Source organism: Sinohyriopsis cumingii, chromosome 3, assembly GCF_028554795.1.
Source record: "Sinohyriopsis cumingii isolate HCF-2022 chromosome 3, ASM2855479v2, whole genome shotgun sequence".
Taxonomy (NCBI): domain Eukaryota; kingdom Metazoa; phylum Mollusca; class Bivalvia; order Unionida; family Unionidae; genus Sinohyriopsis; species Sinohyriopsis cumingii.
The window spans coordinates 64742860-64758716 of record NC_142963.1 but is presented as its reverse complement, the minus strand read 5'-3'; the positions used below and the strand labels follow the sequence as shown (position 1 = coordinate 64758716).

The 15857-nt window shown below is 39.5% G+C and overlaps 1 protein-coding gene across 1 annotated transcript in view; it reads left to right on the top strand.

Moving 5' to 3' along the window:
• Positions 1-15857, top strand: part of LOC149803001 (uncharacterized) — a 326500-nt gene that overhangs the window by 218357 nt on the left and 92286 nt on the right. The window contains exon 30 of the mRNA XM_089953863.1: positions 6361-6590. Coding sequence (XP_089809989.1) covers positions 6361-6590 — 230 coding nt within the window. The remainder of the gene's footprint in view (positions 1-6360; positions 6591-15857) is intronic.

Below are 15857 nucleotides of genomic sequence, written 5' to 3'. Positions count from 1 at the left end.
AAAACTTTAACACCTACCAACTGTATGTACTTGTTGAATATAAGGAGCTTCATGTGCTAGTTTGAGCTTGTGAAAACAAAATTCAGAAATGAAAGAGTTGCAGTCCTTATTGACTACTTCTGATATACCCCTAAATATGAGACTCTTACGCTTTGGCATGTCGTATTATCAGCTGTCATGTATGGGAGAATATCAATACACTCTCTGTTTACATTCATATACTACCAAATTGCATAGACTTTAATCTAGTAAATTATCATGAAAGTAAAATGTTGATCCTATCTGCAGAACCTGTACAGTCTGTAGAGGTTCTCCTGTGTTATGGTATTGTGCACTTGTAATGAACATGCAGCATAGGTTAAGCTTGACTTGCATCTCCATACTACAGCATTCCTCCCATTAAATTTAGTTTTATTGGTCTTTTTGTTTTTTTTGGAGCCCAAAAATACAACCCAATCAATATGCTATACTACAGGAACACAAGGTCTATTTATCTCACAAATAGTCCTAATATATATGGTTTACTCATAGCATCCACTTCATACTTTTAGTTTCTATAAGTGGCACTTCTGTGATTTTACATATGTAGGCACTCAAAAACTGGCCTTCCTATATGTAACTTGTTGCCATAATTGATTATTTAGCCTCCACTTTGTAAGGATTAATAACAATACTCAAATTCTCTACCTGTACAGGCCATGTGCAGCCTTTTTCAATTATTTGTCATAGTGTGTAACTCGGCACAGACGCTCCTATGTTATAAAACATGATGCAAGCTTCACTGCACCTGTATGTATTGTCTGCTCTGTTTTGTCTTACAGCTTTAGACTGTAGGCAAGACCAGACTGACAGTCACTCTACATGTGTAGTTTTCTCTGGTTGTCATTCTTTGAACACATGACAGACTTGCATATTATGGACAGAAGTCAATGGATGACAATTCTATGGGTACTAAAGATGTGGGTGCAGAAGCATACCTCAAGGAATGATGACATCATCAGCTTGCACATTAAGGTTCAAAACCATATAATTTACTGGGGAGCAAGATAGAGAGCAACAACAGCCTAAGTTATCATTTCATATATCAGAATTACGGACTGGCTATGCAGATCAATATTTCGTACCCCATCCCAATTCAAGAGCTGGACAACATCATGCCTAACATACTGGTGGAATGAGATGCAATGCTGTCTACCTCCACTTTTCTTAAAGACCATTGTTGGCAAAGTTAAGCTCAGATATTTAATCATCTAATCTCCTCTTTAATGATCAGGTTAATGGAATTTCTAACAAGCCACCAAGGATTTCTTCTTTCCATCCTTCACAGTCTCGGCTACAGTGGAGAGATCTGCAAGGCAGTTAACAAAAGATTGCAGGGACATCCGTAGAACAGTGGCCACAGGAAAGCAGTCCTACTGAATTTACAACCAACTTAAAACCAAACTAAAGAGGAAAAGGAAGGGCAATTGTTTTCACTATTGTTTCTCTGCAAAAGACCATCCCTATCTCAAATCACATGTGCAGCACTCCGCACTTGGTTGCCAACCTAAGAGCATACAGTCAGTTCTTTTATCTTCTTGGGTTCATGATGGAATGAGACAGTGAGTTCTAAATGTTGTATGTTGGGGAGACTACACAATCAGTGTGGACTTCCAAGAGGTGTAACTTCATGTCCTCACTTACATGGCTTCCAGAAAGTCCTGTGCTTCACCTACAAAACTACAGCCTACAAAGCAGCAGACCAATACTTTCTTGAAGCAAGACATGGTATTACTTGTTACCCTTCTTCTCATTCTCAGTGTCTTGTCAACAAGGACATCTCAAGATTTCAGTCAGTTAGGTCTGGAACTCAGCATTCAAGTAGATATAATATGTCTTTCCTAGAAACAAGAATTTAATTAGTGCATTGGAGGTCTCCTTGCCTATAAGGAACAGTCCACCCACTAGAAAATTCCTTCACTTGCTGGGTTTGTACAATGTGGCAGTGAATATCTTAGTCCTAGGTCATCTTTTTGGGCTCCCTTACAATGATTCTGTGGTCCAAATAGAGGCCAATCCTTTGTCCATTGGACGAACTTTCATGATCTGCACAATACCGCATCAGGGATACCTATGCAAGTACAACCTCCAGCAATTACGATGTGTATGGCTGCAAACACAGGAGACTGGGGGTTGAGGTGCAAATCTCCTATCATTTCAGGATACCAGTGGAGTGTGGACACCTCAGGATCATTATTTACATATCAGTATTCTCAAGATGAAAACCATTCCTAAAACTTTCATTGGTGGCTGGGAAACCTACCTAAGAATAAGAGTTCTTGTTCTGTCTGACAACTCGAACATGGTGACTTATCTTAAACAGCAAGGTGGATCCAAATCCCCAGCTGTTTGTGTTCTTGTCTGGGATTTTTAAATGTGGTGTTCTCAATGATAAATCCATGCCCAAGCTTGACATACCCTAGGCTGGTCAATATACTGGCAGGCTCATTATTCTGCAAGAACCAAACTAATACAGATGGAATGGTCTCTTATCCCTGAGTTTTCATTCAATAGGTGCCCAATGGGATTGACCTATGATGAAAGCAAAAAAGTCAGAATGTCTTCTCATCCTGACTACTCCACTCAAATGGGAAATTTTGGATCAACCTCATCAATCTTGCAACAGAATCACCAGGAAATAGAGCTGTTCCCTCATCCACTTTAAGCAACCATAATGACAGTTTTTTTTTATATCTCAGCCCAGAGTCCAGAATATGAAAATCTGGATCTTATTAAACATATGCCCTCATGAACAAAGCGTTCTTGCAACCATTGGTGGAAAAATCACATGAGAAGTGGCCCTCCACCTTAACGGCATACGAAGGCATCGGAATATATTCTCATGGTGGTGTACACAAGAAACACTTTATACCACTGAAGGCATCAATACTTCAATGGCTAACTTCCTATGGCTCTTAGATGAGAAACAATTAGCAGCAATTACAACTTAAACCTACCATTCCATGATGACTCATACACAGCATTATCATGGAAGAGAGGATATTTGACAAACCAAAGACCCATCTGATCTGCCCATTTTGGATTACTCATGACCAGTTTTATTGGATCCTTAACCAAGTGGTATCTATCAGGGTACAAACATGACTGAATATGCAGTTCCAATAAAATGGGTTAATATCACTCAAGATGACCCATGCTTGCATTGGCAAGAACAGGTACTGATCATTTGGATACTTAATCTCAAGGTTATATACAGGAACCAGTGCAAACTCTGAAGTGGTAGTTAAGGAAAACCAAGCCATTGGAGATCACTTAACTTGTCCTTACAGAAGGAAAGGACAATATATGGGCACACTTTAGTCCTGGATAAAGCAGATTATTCATTCTAAATATCAGGAATAAACCCACACCAGTGAATTAGCTTCACCACTTGGCTCAATAAGTCAGGACATCTGTCAGAAACATTGCCCATGAGTGAAACTGTTTTGATATTATCTCTACCATGGAATGGAAATCTGAGTATACTTCTCAGGTTTTTGTCTCAGAGATCTTTCATCCTAAAAGGCTCAATATGTTCTGGTGGGATCCAAAGCCATGGAGCTAAAGGTTATGTTTCTTAGTCATTCAACAGCTTCATCAGGATCCAGCTTCACAACTTGTGATGGATTGGCAGGAAGGAAAAATTTTCCCTTCCAAAGTTGCACCCTTGCTTATGGAGTCTTTGGTCTAGTTGAATTATCTAGAAGCTGACTCACATACCTTAGGGGAACAGAGAAGGTCTCTCCAGGGTAAGGGGATGTATCTTCCTCCACCTCTTACCTATTCTTCTAAGGTATTATTATTGATCAGTTAACATATTTGAAGAAGAAACCAATATTTTCTAGTAAAATATGTTTCTTCAATAATACTTCCCAATCATAATATGCATGCACCCTCCCAGCTTTCCCTGCAGTTGCATCCATATATCGAGTGTGCATTCCACTGCAGTCATAACTGACGATTTCATGGGGGATTTGGTGCCAGTCCTGGTGTCATGGGGATATCACTCTAACTGCCACCTAGGTGTCCAGATAACTTTTAGTTTTTTTAGCTAAAACGTTTTAACATGAGAATGCTTGATTTGTGAGGTAGTAGTAGTTACTGTAAAGTATTATGATTGGGTAAATATTATCAAAAAAACAAAAATTGGTTTCTTTTTATTAGCAGTTAATATGAAGAGATAACATTGGATTTTAACCTTTAAAGTATGTAAAGATTGGATAATCAAAATGAAAGTCTCACTTTGTCATCATCTAGTTATTTAGTTTTGTTGCAACTTTTTAAACAATGGGATCCATTGATTGATCTTACCCCTTTATAAGTAGGTTTGTGCATTTTCCAAGCAGAGATTAATGAGTATAGCAAAAAGATTATGCCTGGAATATTATTGTGAAACTTCAGTTGATGAACAATTTGAGACTGGAAATATCAAGCAAATCAGTTACTATATTACAGTACTGTAGTAGTCCCAGTTTTAAGCAAATGAATCATTCATTATACATGTCACACTCAGCTTGTATGTAACAAGGCCAAGATATATGAAGAAATGAGCAAATGAAAGCACTTCCACATCAAGGAACTGTTTAATTAATGATGGATGTACTGTATGTCTCCCTAGTCTCTGATTGGCTGTCACTTTTATATAAAAAAAAAAAAAACATATGGGAATGTCTGAAAAGATTAAATTATTGACTTGTGTATGAGTGGCTATACTGGTTGTTAGTTCAGATGATATTTATTCAAGACCAGCTCAGTGTGAAAGACTAATTCCCAATCGGTACTAGGCTGATCCCAGCATGAAGTGTATTCTGGGTTGAGGGCTGAAGCCAGCTCAACTAGAATTGATGTTAGGCTGATCCTAGCTCAGTTTGAAAGACCAATTTCTAATCGGTGCTAGGCTGATCCAAGCATTACAGTGTATTCTGGGTTGAGGGCTGAAGCCAGCATTACAGTGTATTCTGGGCTGAGGGCTGAAGCCAGCTCAACTAGAAATGGTGCTAGGCTGATCCCAGCATTCGAGTATATTCTGGGCTGATCCCATCTTTAAGTAAATCAATGGTAGGCTGATCATTTACATTATTAGTATAGCATATGTGTCCAGTTGGGGAAAAATATTCTATCCTATGGCAGCCCCATGTGCATGAATAGTGTAAGGACACAACCCCACAATGTATCCATTAATCGGTGGGGGGGGGTGGCAGGCCAGCTCAAATCCCAGTGAAAAGTTTGATTCAGAGACTCTAAATCTATTGTATGTACCTCGAAAAGCCAGTGATGTGAACCCTACATTCATTGTCTGTACCTTTGAAAAACCAGAGAACTGACTGATCATCTGGTACTATATATGATGCAATGTTACGTCAGATTATCTAATGTAGTTGGCTTTTTGAATTCAGCTGGCAAAAGCCCCATGAAGACAGCAAGTAAAAGGCTAATAACAAACTCTTGCATAATTCCCTGTCTGCCTCTCATTTTCAAGGTACATGTACAACACCTCTATCCCAGTGTTAGCCACTGACTATGCCTTATAATCTGACATTACATCATCTTACCACACCACTAATTCCTCCATTAATGTCATTATCTGAGAAACCCCATTATAAAACTAGCAACATGTACCCAAATTAACTTGAGATCATCAAGTTGTGCATAAACTGAAATTTAATAAATTATCATTTAATTCAGATGATATTTATTGAAGACGATGTATTCACATGTAATCCAAAAAGAATGCAGTATCTTTATATTAAGTAGAAAATATAAAAGTTTTGCACTGTCAAAAATATTTGTGCATTAATTTCACCAGAGTACACATGGAAGTTCATAAGTTGTGGAAAGAAGATGATGTCTTAGAGCTATGTTGGTTGTTATTTTTGCACTGACATCAGTGGATTTGTCTGAGGCAATTGACCTTGCATCTTATTTGCTAACATTTACAACAGAGTGACTATCATCTCTATTGGAATGAACCTAACCCAATAACTTTGAATTCCCTAACTGTGCAAATATCATTTTATTAAATTCCCAGGTACATTTGGGATTCAAATATTGTTACAATTCTTATTTTTCATTTTGTTTAATAATATGAATACTGGATTTTATATGAAACATATAATTTATATTTACCTCAAATCTTTAGTGTTGAATACTAATGCTGACTTAATTTCTGCATTTATTATAGACTTTGTAATGATTGGCTCAGATATTGTTTGAATAAAAGAAATAACCTTTTCAATTTAACAATGCAGAAATCAGTACAATGCAATGATAGTAACTGTTCTAGTTTACTACCAAGATTTACGATACTTGCTTTTATTTTAGGTGCAATACGAACTGCTTCTTAAAGAAAGATCCCTTTCAACCAGTTGGATTCTCTGTTCAGTTTAGAGACCCATTTACTAGGATTGCTTCATACAGATGGATACTTAGTTCCTGTGATGAAGAGCACTTAAACTGCAGTAATACTTTATATGACAAATCAGACAAGTATACAAGGGCGCTTTTCTACACAGACCTAGAGGAGGGAAAGAACTATGATGTGGAAGTATGGAGTATGTATTAACATTTAATCCCTGCAAATGAAAAATGCAAATATTTTGTTAAAGGATATCCTCCATGTTTGAAAAGGACCTTTGTATCACACATGAAACGTTGTCTCTGCAGTGCATTATCTCTCCTTTTGTTTTTTTATAATCAAACTCATGCATATTTAATTGTTCTTGCCTTCTTTCACGCTTCTAAATGTACTATTTCTCTCTGAACATCCCAGCATCTATTTATTTTTTCCTGCTGAATAAAACTATTTTTAAAAACATTATTCACTGTCAGAAAACAATAAAAGCAAATGAACAAACAAAAATGCAAGAAGGGCAATGATGAGGGCAACACAAGTGTTACTGGGCTATTCATCAAGTAGTGGTCAAATGATACACCTGTGCCACACATCCATATGATTCACAACACACAGCCAGGTATATGATACGTTATGCACATATCAACTTGATGGCCTTTTCATCTTTTGAAAGTTTGTCAGTGGTAGGGTGGTGCTCTTTTTTTATGTGTTGGCATCTTGCTTGTATTTCCAGTGTGCAGACTACAGACAGACAGACATAGACCTATCTCTTCATATGCCATTCTCATCATTTACAATATAAGAAAAACAAATACTTCTAAGACAGACTACCTAACAGGTGTCATTGATCTTAGTTTTTCCTTATAGGCCATTTCAGGCTGCTCCATTTGATCAGATGCAAGACTCCTCTAAGCTCCGACTCTTCTGGTGCCAGTGGCCTGCTGACCATATAGGATGTCCTTTGGCAGCCTCCCATCCTTCTTGCATTGGATGTGTCCCCAGCCATCGAAGGCAGCATTTGCTCAGCAGGGAGTACATGCTGGGGGTACTTGCATACTGCAGGTTCTTGCATTGTGGGACTTGGTCTTGCCAGCTGATTTTCAGGATGCATTTTAGGCACCGTATATGGAAAGAGTTGAGCCGGTGCTCTTGCCTCATGTAGGTGCTCCAGGTCTCGCTTCCATATAGAAGGGTGCTGAGAATGCAGGCCTGGTAGACTTGGATCTTGGTGTGCTCTGTCAGCGCGTTGTTTTCCCACACCCTCTTTGTTAGTCGTGCCATGATGGTGTTTGCCTTTCCAGGCCTTCTGTCCAGCTCCACATCAAGTGAGAGAGTGTTGCTGATGGTTGATCCCAGGTAAGTAAAGTTGTTGACTGCTTCCAGGGTGACACCATAAATTTTGATGGAAGGGGCAATGGTGGTATCTTGCACGCTGACATTTGTCTTTTCCAGGCTGATGGTGAGCCCAAACTGCTTGCAGGCATTAGAGAAACAGTCTCCCAATCTCTGGAGGGCATCCTCAGTGTGGGTCACAAGAGCCATGTCATCTGCATAAAGCATCTCCCTGATGAGCACCGACCTCACTTTGGTCTTCGAATGCAGTAGTGCCAGGTTGAACAGCCTCCCGTCAGACCTGGTGTGTAGATACACGCCATCAGTGGACAAGTCAAAGGCGTAGGACAGGAGCAGGGAGAAGAAGATTCCGAAAAGGGTTGGTGCCAGCATGCAACCCTGCTTCTCGCCACTGTTGATTGGGAAGGAGGCTGCGGGGGATCCATCATACAGGACTGTTGTCTTCATATCAGCATGGAAACAGATTATGATGCTGCGAAGTTTTGGGGGGCAGCTGATCTTACTGAGAAGTTCCCTCTGTAACTATTACAGTCACTGCGATCACCCTTGTTTTTGTAAAGGGTCACAATTGTGGCATCGCACATGTCTTGGGGGACGGCTCCTTCCTCCCAGCAGAGGCAAAGTAGTTCATGCAGTGGCTGAAGCAATGTTGGTTTCCCACGTTTGATAGCTTTGGGCGGGATGCTGTCACTACCTGGTGCTTTGTCATTTGGAAGGGAGTCGACTGCTTTGCTGAGCTCCTCTAAGGTGGGCACTTTGTGGAGCTCCTCCATGGTGGGCAGTTTCTTTATGCTGCTAAGGGCTGCATTGGTGACTGACATTTCTTGGGAGTATAGCTCTGAGTAGTTCTCCACCCATCTGGCCATCTGTTGCTCATGGTCAGTGACCTTCTCTCGTCAGAGAGTTCAGGGGGGAAACCCCGTTCACTGTAGGGCCTAGAGCCTTCTTGATGCCACTGTACATACTTTGGATGTTTCCGGACTCGGTGCTGCGCTGGATTCCTTCACACAGTTTTGCCAGTACTCGTTCGCGCACTGTCTAGCGATACATTGGGTGTTGCTTTGGGCATTTCTGAGAGCAGCAAGCGTCTGTTCATTAGGGCATTTTTTGTAAGCTATGAAGGCTTCTCGTTTGTCTTCTATTATTGGTTCCATCCTTGATAGGTTTGTGTTGAACCAGTCCTGGCTGGGCCATTCCTTCTTGCCAAATGTGGACATGGCTATGCTGTTGATGGCACCCTTCATGGCGTTCCACTTGGCTGTGGCATCATGCTCTGGCAGGTCCTGGAGAGCCTGGTCCAGGGCAGATGCATACTCCTCCACCTTGGAGGGGACCAACATCTGCACAGTGTTTATGCGAGGGCGTCCTTTTGGTTTTGAGTGGTGTAGTGTGTGTGGCTGTAGGCGCACCCTACAGCTCACAAATGCATGGTCGGAGTCGCAGTCTGCACTGTGGTAGGTTCTGGTGGAGAGGACGCTGTTAAGGGCAGAGCACCTGATGATGACCAAGTCGAGCTTGTGCCAGCGATGAGACCTGGCATGTTTATATGATACTTTGTGTTGTGGCTTACACTTCAACAAGGTGTTTGTGATGCACAGGTCATGGTAGGTACACAGCTCCAGCAGTCTCTGACGGTTCTTTTTTGTTTTTCCAGTGCCATGATGTCCGAGGCAGGTAGGCCATGACTTATGGTCCGCACCTACTCTGGCATTAAAGTTGCAGACATAGGTGTCAACCCTTTGAGATGAAAACCTGTATGCCAGACCAATAAAAACCTTACAAAGACCAAAAAAACTTACACGAAAAAATGTATTCATACATTATGTAAGATCAACGGTTTTAAAACAACAAATGCTATACACAAATTATTATGATACATATCTACATAATTATTTACATTTCTGAAACTTTATTTCATTCTTTTTACTTATAACACTATCATCTTCCTGCTTTGGCTAATCAAAGAAGCTTTTGATGGATGCTTCCTTCTTCATTTCAAAATTTCTTTCATGCAGTCTTGTCCTGAAGTGTTCCTCTACGCCATATATGCTCAACACCACCACTTTAATATCTTTACTGCATATTTTACAAAAAGTATGTGAAGATCCTAACTTGGATACATCTACAATGCCAGGGAAGACTTTAATCCAATCAGCCTGAAACTTGCCACAACCTCGGTCAGAGTCTTCAAGCTTGCGTTTCTTTGAGTTTGGCTCAGCCATTTGATAGCTGGAATATTTCAACTAGATGAGAGAAATAAAAAATATAATTTTAAAATTTAGATTTGACATGTGATAGAGGAAGATCTCCTGATTACAAATATGTTATGAATTTATATTTGTCCCCATAAACCCCAAGATATTACACCAGCAGCTATCCAAAAATTGAAATCTAGAAATAAATTTTTTTACAAAGTAGCAGTCCAGAAGTTTATACCTCGTAAGCTGTTGATCGTTTCTATTAAAATTGTATATCTGGTGTTTGAAAAGTTATGAATTTGCTATGTGGTGTGCCGATTTTAGTCACAAACTTGATATAAATTGGCAGTGTTACATATTTTCGAGCCACGAGAACATCTTCACTTAGTATCTGTACTATGTCCATCATTATGGCAATGCATCTTTCTTTTTGCATTACCTATCTGACAAACTTAACTCAAAATTATAACAGCATGATAAAATGCCAATGCTAAAATCAGTAGAGTATTTATTTTTTAATTAGTATATTGTTAAAATGTTTAATAAATCGACTTTATCTCCACACAGAAAAGTCGTAGGAATTACGGTTACACCAACATGATTGCCACACTATGTAAAGTATCAAAATTGATGCAGACTTTATGCATTTGATAGTAATAAGTATAAATAATAAAATAATAACGTATAAAATAAGAAAACATACTTACTACACAGGTTGTTAGTCAGTATTAGAAATCCGAGTGAGCATTTAATCTCCGAGTGATAAACGACAAGATCTTCACACACTGGAGTTGAACCATGAATGAAACGAGTTTCATTATCAAAGGAAAAGTGCAGTTTTGAGTATGATTTGATTGGTTATTTTGGGCCACCATAGTCTCACTTCTCGTGCTAAAAGAAAATTATGCTAAGAGTCCCGGATGCACACAAAACAAAAAAAATATATAAATGTAAAAAATTTACAAAAAAAAACGTACAAAACGATTGTATGGTGTACACTGACAAAAAAGGAAAAAAACGTACAAATTACGGGTAAACCGTACAAGTTGACACATATGCGCCAAGGAGAAATAGTGCTTCATCTTTGGGGCATCCTTTGATCTGTTCATCCAGTTGCCCATGTAACTGATCCTTTGTGTCTTCTGAAGACGTGAGGGTGGGGGCATAGACGCTGATGATGTTGACAGGACCTGCAGCAGTGGTGAGCCGGATGGACAAGAGACTCTCAGTGCCCCCAGTGGGAGCCTCAACCGAGGCCAGGAGGTTGTTTTTGATGGCAAAGCCCCCTCCGTGCTGGTAGGGATCCTGAGGTTCTTGACCCTTCCAGAAGAAGGTGTAGTTTTCCTCTCTTAGGGAGCTGCTAGATGCAAACCTGGTTTCCTGGAGGGCAGCTGTGCTGATATTTAGTCTATTGAATTTTCTATCAATGATGGCTGTCTTCCTGGTGTTGTCTACCTCTCTGAGGTCGTCTGAGATGCCTGTGCACATGGTGCGCACATTCCAACTTGCAAATCAAAGAGCTGAAGTCTTCTTTATTGGTTTCTTGTTTCTTTTGTATGGTGTGTAATTACCATCTGCTTGTCATTCTGAGCAACACACTGAGCTCCAGACACCCACTGGGGTAGGCAGACGATGGCGGGTCAACACCTTACTGAACGGGGGCTGCCCAGCTTAAGGCGGGCTGTAGTCTGCCAGTGGGACATGATGATCCCTCCCACCGTTAAAGCTGACCTGTGGTGCCCCTTCCCTATACCAATTGGATGGGATTTATAACCCGTAAATTGACAGCTTCCATGTTGTTTCCTCACTCAGTAGCGAGACTGGAGTGACCTCTCTTGGGCATGGAGTATGAAGATTCTGGGCTGCCCAGATGTCAGGATTCTCCTCTTATCCTTGCTGGTGGGGTCGAAAGGAATGCTGAGCATGACATTTGGCACCAGTTCGGATGCAGGAGCTGCCGGAAGGAAGTCATAGTTGACACCCAGCTGCCTTAGGGGCTCCACTCCGGATTTTCTGTCTGGGTTTACTCCTATAGCCTTTCCTTCTGCCGAAGATATCCACAAGGCAGCGGAGCCATCATCCAATGGCTGGGACTTGGTGGGTTTGGAATCAGTTTCCTTCTCGTAGACGAACTGCCAGACAAGGCTAACAAGCTCCATCTGCCCGGGTTTGGAGTCAGAGTTTTCCTTCTCCTAGACTGGCTACCTGCCAAGGCTAACAAGCCCAGTCTGCCCACCCACTTATACTGCCGGGCACTCGGTCGCGCCATACAGCAGGCTGTGTGTGAAGCTGCTGCTGTGGACACAATAGTGTAGGAGAGGTCATATGCAGGTAACCTCTGGCCAAGCAGAGCCAGACAGTGGTCCTGCAGCGATCACTACACCTGGAAAGGAGAGTCTGTGAGAGACACTTCACTTTCCTTTGGCAAGCAGGACGTCAGGCCCAGGCCTCGCACCCCCCTCTCCCCAGTGGATGTCTAATTGTAACTAAAAAGAATGAATATACCTGTCATTGTTTATACTGTCCAATACCAAAACTGGATGTCTAATTGTAACTTAAAAGAATGAATATACCTGTCATTGTTTATATTGTCCAATATCAAAAACTTATACAAAATTAATTACTGTGCATATTATTTCATAACATCAGGATACACATGTGACATAAGAGTCTTATTTGCGCTAGATAAATATTTTTATAGACTTGTTCTCCTATGAAACTGGTTTTTAAGTATGCTGACAGATAAAGTCAAATGCATTGACAGTTTTATCAGACTTGCCAGATCCTACTGATCTGGAACTTAGGGTATTTATGGCACTTCTTCATCTACTGTACCAATGCAAAAATTAATACTGTATTCTACATCCACTTTTTATACTCATTTTGAGCCATGTTTTGATGCGTGGGCCCAGAAGCCTAGCATATTGAGCCTATAATTTTTTTTTAAATACTGGTGACTTACCTTATTGGTATGCAAGTTCCAATTCTGACCAGATGCAGTGTTGTTGTTGTTGTTGTAGGGTTTAACGCCATTTTTCAGCACAAGATAGGCTACACATGGTAGCCAGTATAAATAGTGGAGGAAGAAACCAGGAAAATCCCGGAAAGAACCATCAACCCACGAGAAGCTACTGGCAAGCTTTCTCACATACCCACAATGGCTGAGCCCAAGACTCAAACCCACACAGTGGTGAGATGGCAGTGATCTGTAATGGTGAGCACTTTAAACCACTCAGCTACTCGGGGACCCCTGACCAAAGGAGCCCAGGTTGGCTGCTATTGTGTCTCTCTGTTCAAGGTACTAGACATCACTTTAAACTGCCACACTGCAGACATCGTAGCAGTATGACTGAAAAATTGTTAAAAGCTATGTTAAAAATCCAATTCACACACACACTGATTAAACTCCCATATCAGTGGCATGGCTTCTATATCTGTCAATGACTGGCCATTTACATGTATTAGTGATTCAGCAAGAACCTCTTAATATTGCAAATGCATTCAGTGATTACTTTGTGAATATAAATGAAAATTTTGCAGTTCTCACAGCTAATTAAAGATTCTTCAATGATGAATTAAATGAGAATATTTACTCAAAACTTAGAAAAGAAGAGTTTTTCAAAATATCTAAAATAAGTCTCAAATTAATTTTAAATGGATTTAATAAACTTGATGTCCAAACACTACAGGTCTTGACGATATAATTGCTAAATTCCTAAAAGTCTAAATCTTCAACCTAAGTATTTCCACAGGTATTCTTCCAAACAGGCTAAAACTGGCAATGGCAAAACTTCAGTACATAAGAATGAACATACAACAGTCTGAAAATGAAGAACTACTTGGCATCATGATAGATGATGTCTTGTGCTGGAAAATGCAAGTTGATAAGGTCATTAAAAAGGTGACTCACTGCTTTATCTCTTGAACAGAATAAAATCTTGTCTCTGTCAAGAACAGAGAAAGATATTCTACAATGCATATGTCATGCCACACCTAGAATATTGTTCTGTCTGGGTGTAAAATAGTGATACAGAAAATCCAGAAAGGTTACTGAAATTTAAAAATGAGCAGCTAGAGTTATTCTTGGTGCTGACTTTAATACACAGGGTTCCCACACTACCAGGAAATCAGGAAAAAGTCAGGAGAAATGATAATTTTTTCCCAATTGTGAAAAGTCCTTGAATTTTGCAAATATTGACGAAAGTCTGGAAAAACCCTGGAAACTTCAGTTTGGTACAACGCAGAAAAGTCAATGATGGCTTGATGGATAGAAAAATATCTCAGAAGTAAAACAAGCCATATAGTATGGTCGCGTGCCTTTAAAGACGGAAACAGCTTCTCTCTTATATATTATGGTAGAGAGGGTCCTATGTCAGAATGGGCCATTGGGGTAATCTAAGGTATTTTTGTCACTCTGTATGATTTTTTTTCCTTTAGATGATTGTTTTTTTTTTCTTAACATCAAGCTCGCGTCGAGCACCTGTGTTTTGTACGACAACATTAAAAGGAATTTGTTGTTGATATCACGTGACTATTGGACTTCCAATATCATTGTTTGAGATTTGTGAAGTAATGTGACTATTAGTGCAAGTGGCAAGTACTGGGTCAGGTTTCATTATGCTGAGTTTAGTCTAGTCAGCAGATTAAAGACAACAATTACAATACTTGCCATTTTTGAGAAAATAAATAATTTTCCTATCAATTTTGTGCAGGTATAAGTCGATATAACCAAGTTTAAATTTGCTAGGCCTGCTGGTAAGCTATCTTACGGTGGTGGCAGATTCCAAATACAAAAGGCCTGCTGGTAAGCTATCTTACGGTGGTGGCAGATTCCAAATTTTGTATATGTAATTGCTCTGAACCCACACTCCATCCAAAATGTCCAGATGTGCAAAATGGGGTTGGAATATTCGACAGAAACCCAGATTAGAAAAATTTCAAATCTCTGAGCTGAACATTGGTACAAAACTATTTCACAGTGACATGTAGCTTGAAGCAATGGTTTCGGATCTTAAATGGAATGCAAGAGAAATGGGAAATTGTCGTCCATTTTACTATATCTTAAGAAACAATAAGAGCCCATGTATCAATACCGGTTTGGGGACTTGTTTATTGAACTACAAGAAGACAAGTTGATTTTACAGAAAATTCAGTCCTTGTTTATATAACAATATATAAATTTGAAGGTTTTTTGTCAAATTTTAAATCAACCCTTTTGTAAATGTCTTTAAATGATGGAATTTTTAACCAAATCATCTTAAGGAGTTTAGGTTGGTTGAAAAATCTTGTTTGAGATTTTATTGGCACACATAATTTCAGGGTTAAACTTTTTTCGTAACAAGATTCTAAAACTTTGCATTTCTTGGGTTTTTTTTCATACTATGATAGGAAATGTTTACTTTGTATAACATGCACACATATTGCTCTAGAATTCTTTGGAATTAAAGGTTTGAAAGGAAACAAAATAATTTATGCTCATTATGTTGTTTCCATGTAGCAACAAAATGCAGGTCAGCAATGTAAAGTTAGAATTTATATTCTGTACATTGAAATTGCTTTAGATGCCAATTTATAGGAATATAGTCAAATTTGTTTTGTGTGACTCATTTTGTGGTCTTGTACATGAGCATCTTTTCTGACATATATGTTTTGGAGAGTCTTGAAAGAGAAACATCTTCAGATTTGGAAAATGCAAGTTTTATAATCCAAATTGTTCTTTAATTCCATTCATTAATGGTCATATGTTAACCTTGAAAAAATTAATTTCATCCTGGAAAAGACCTGGAAATTTATATTTAGAAAAGCGTGGGAACCATGAATACACCATCAACAATTGTTTTTAAAACCCTAAAGTGGTCTCCATTTCAGCAGAGAACTCAGTTTCAGAAGGGTTTACTTGTCTACAAATCCTTACG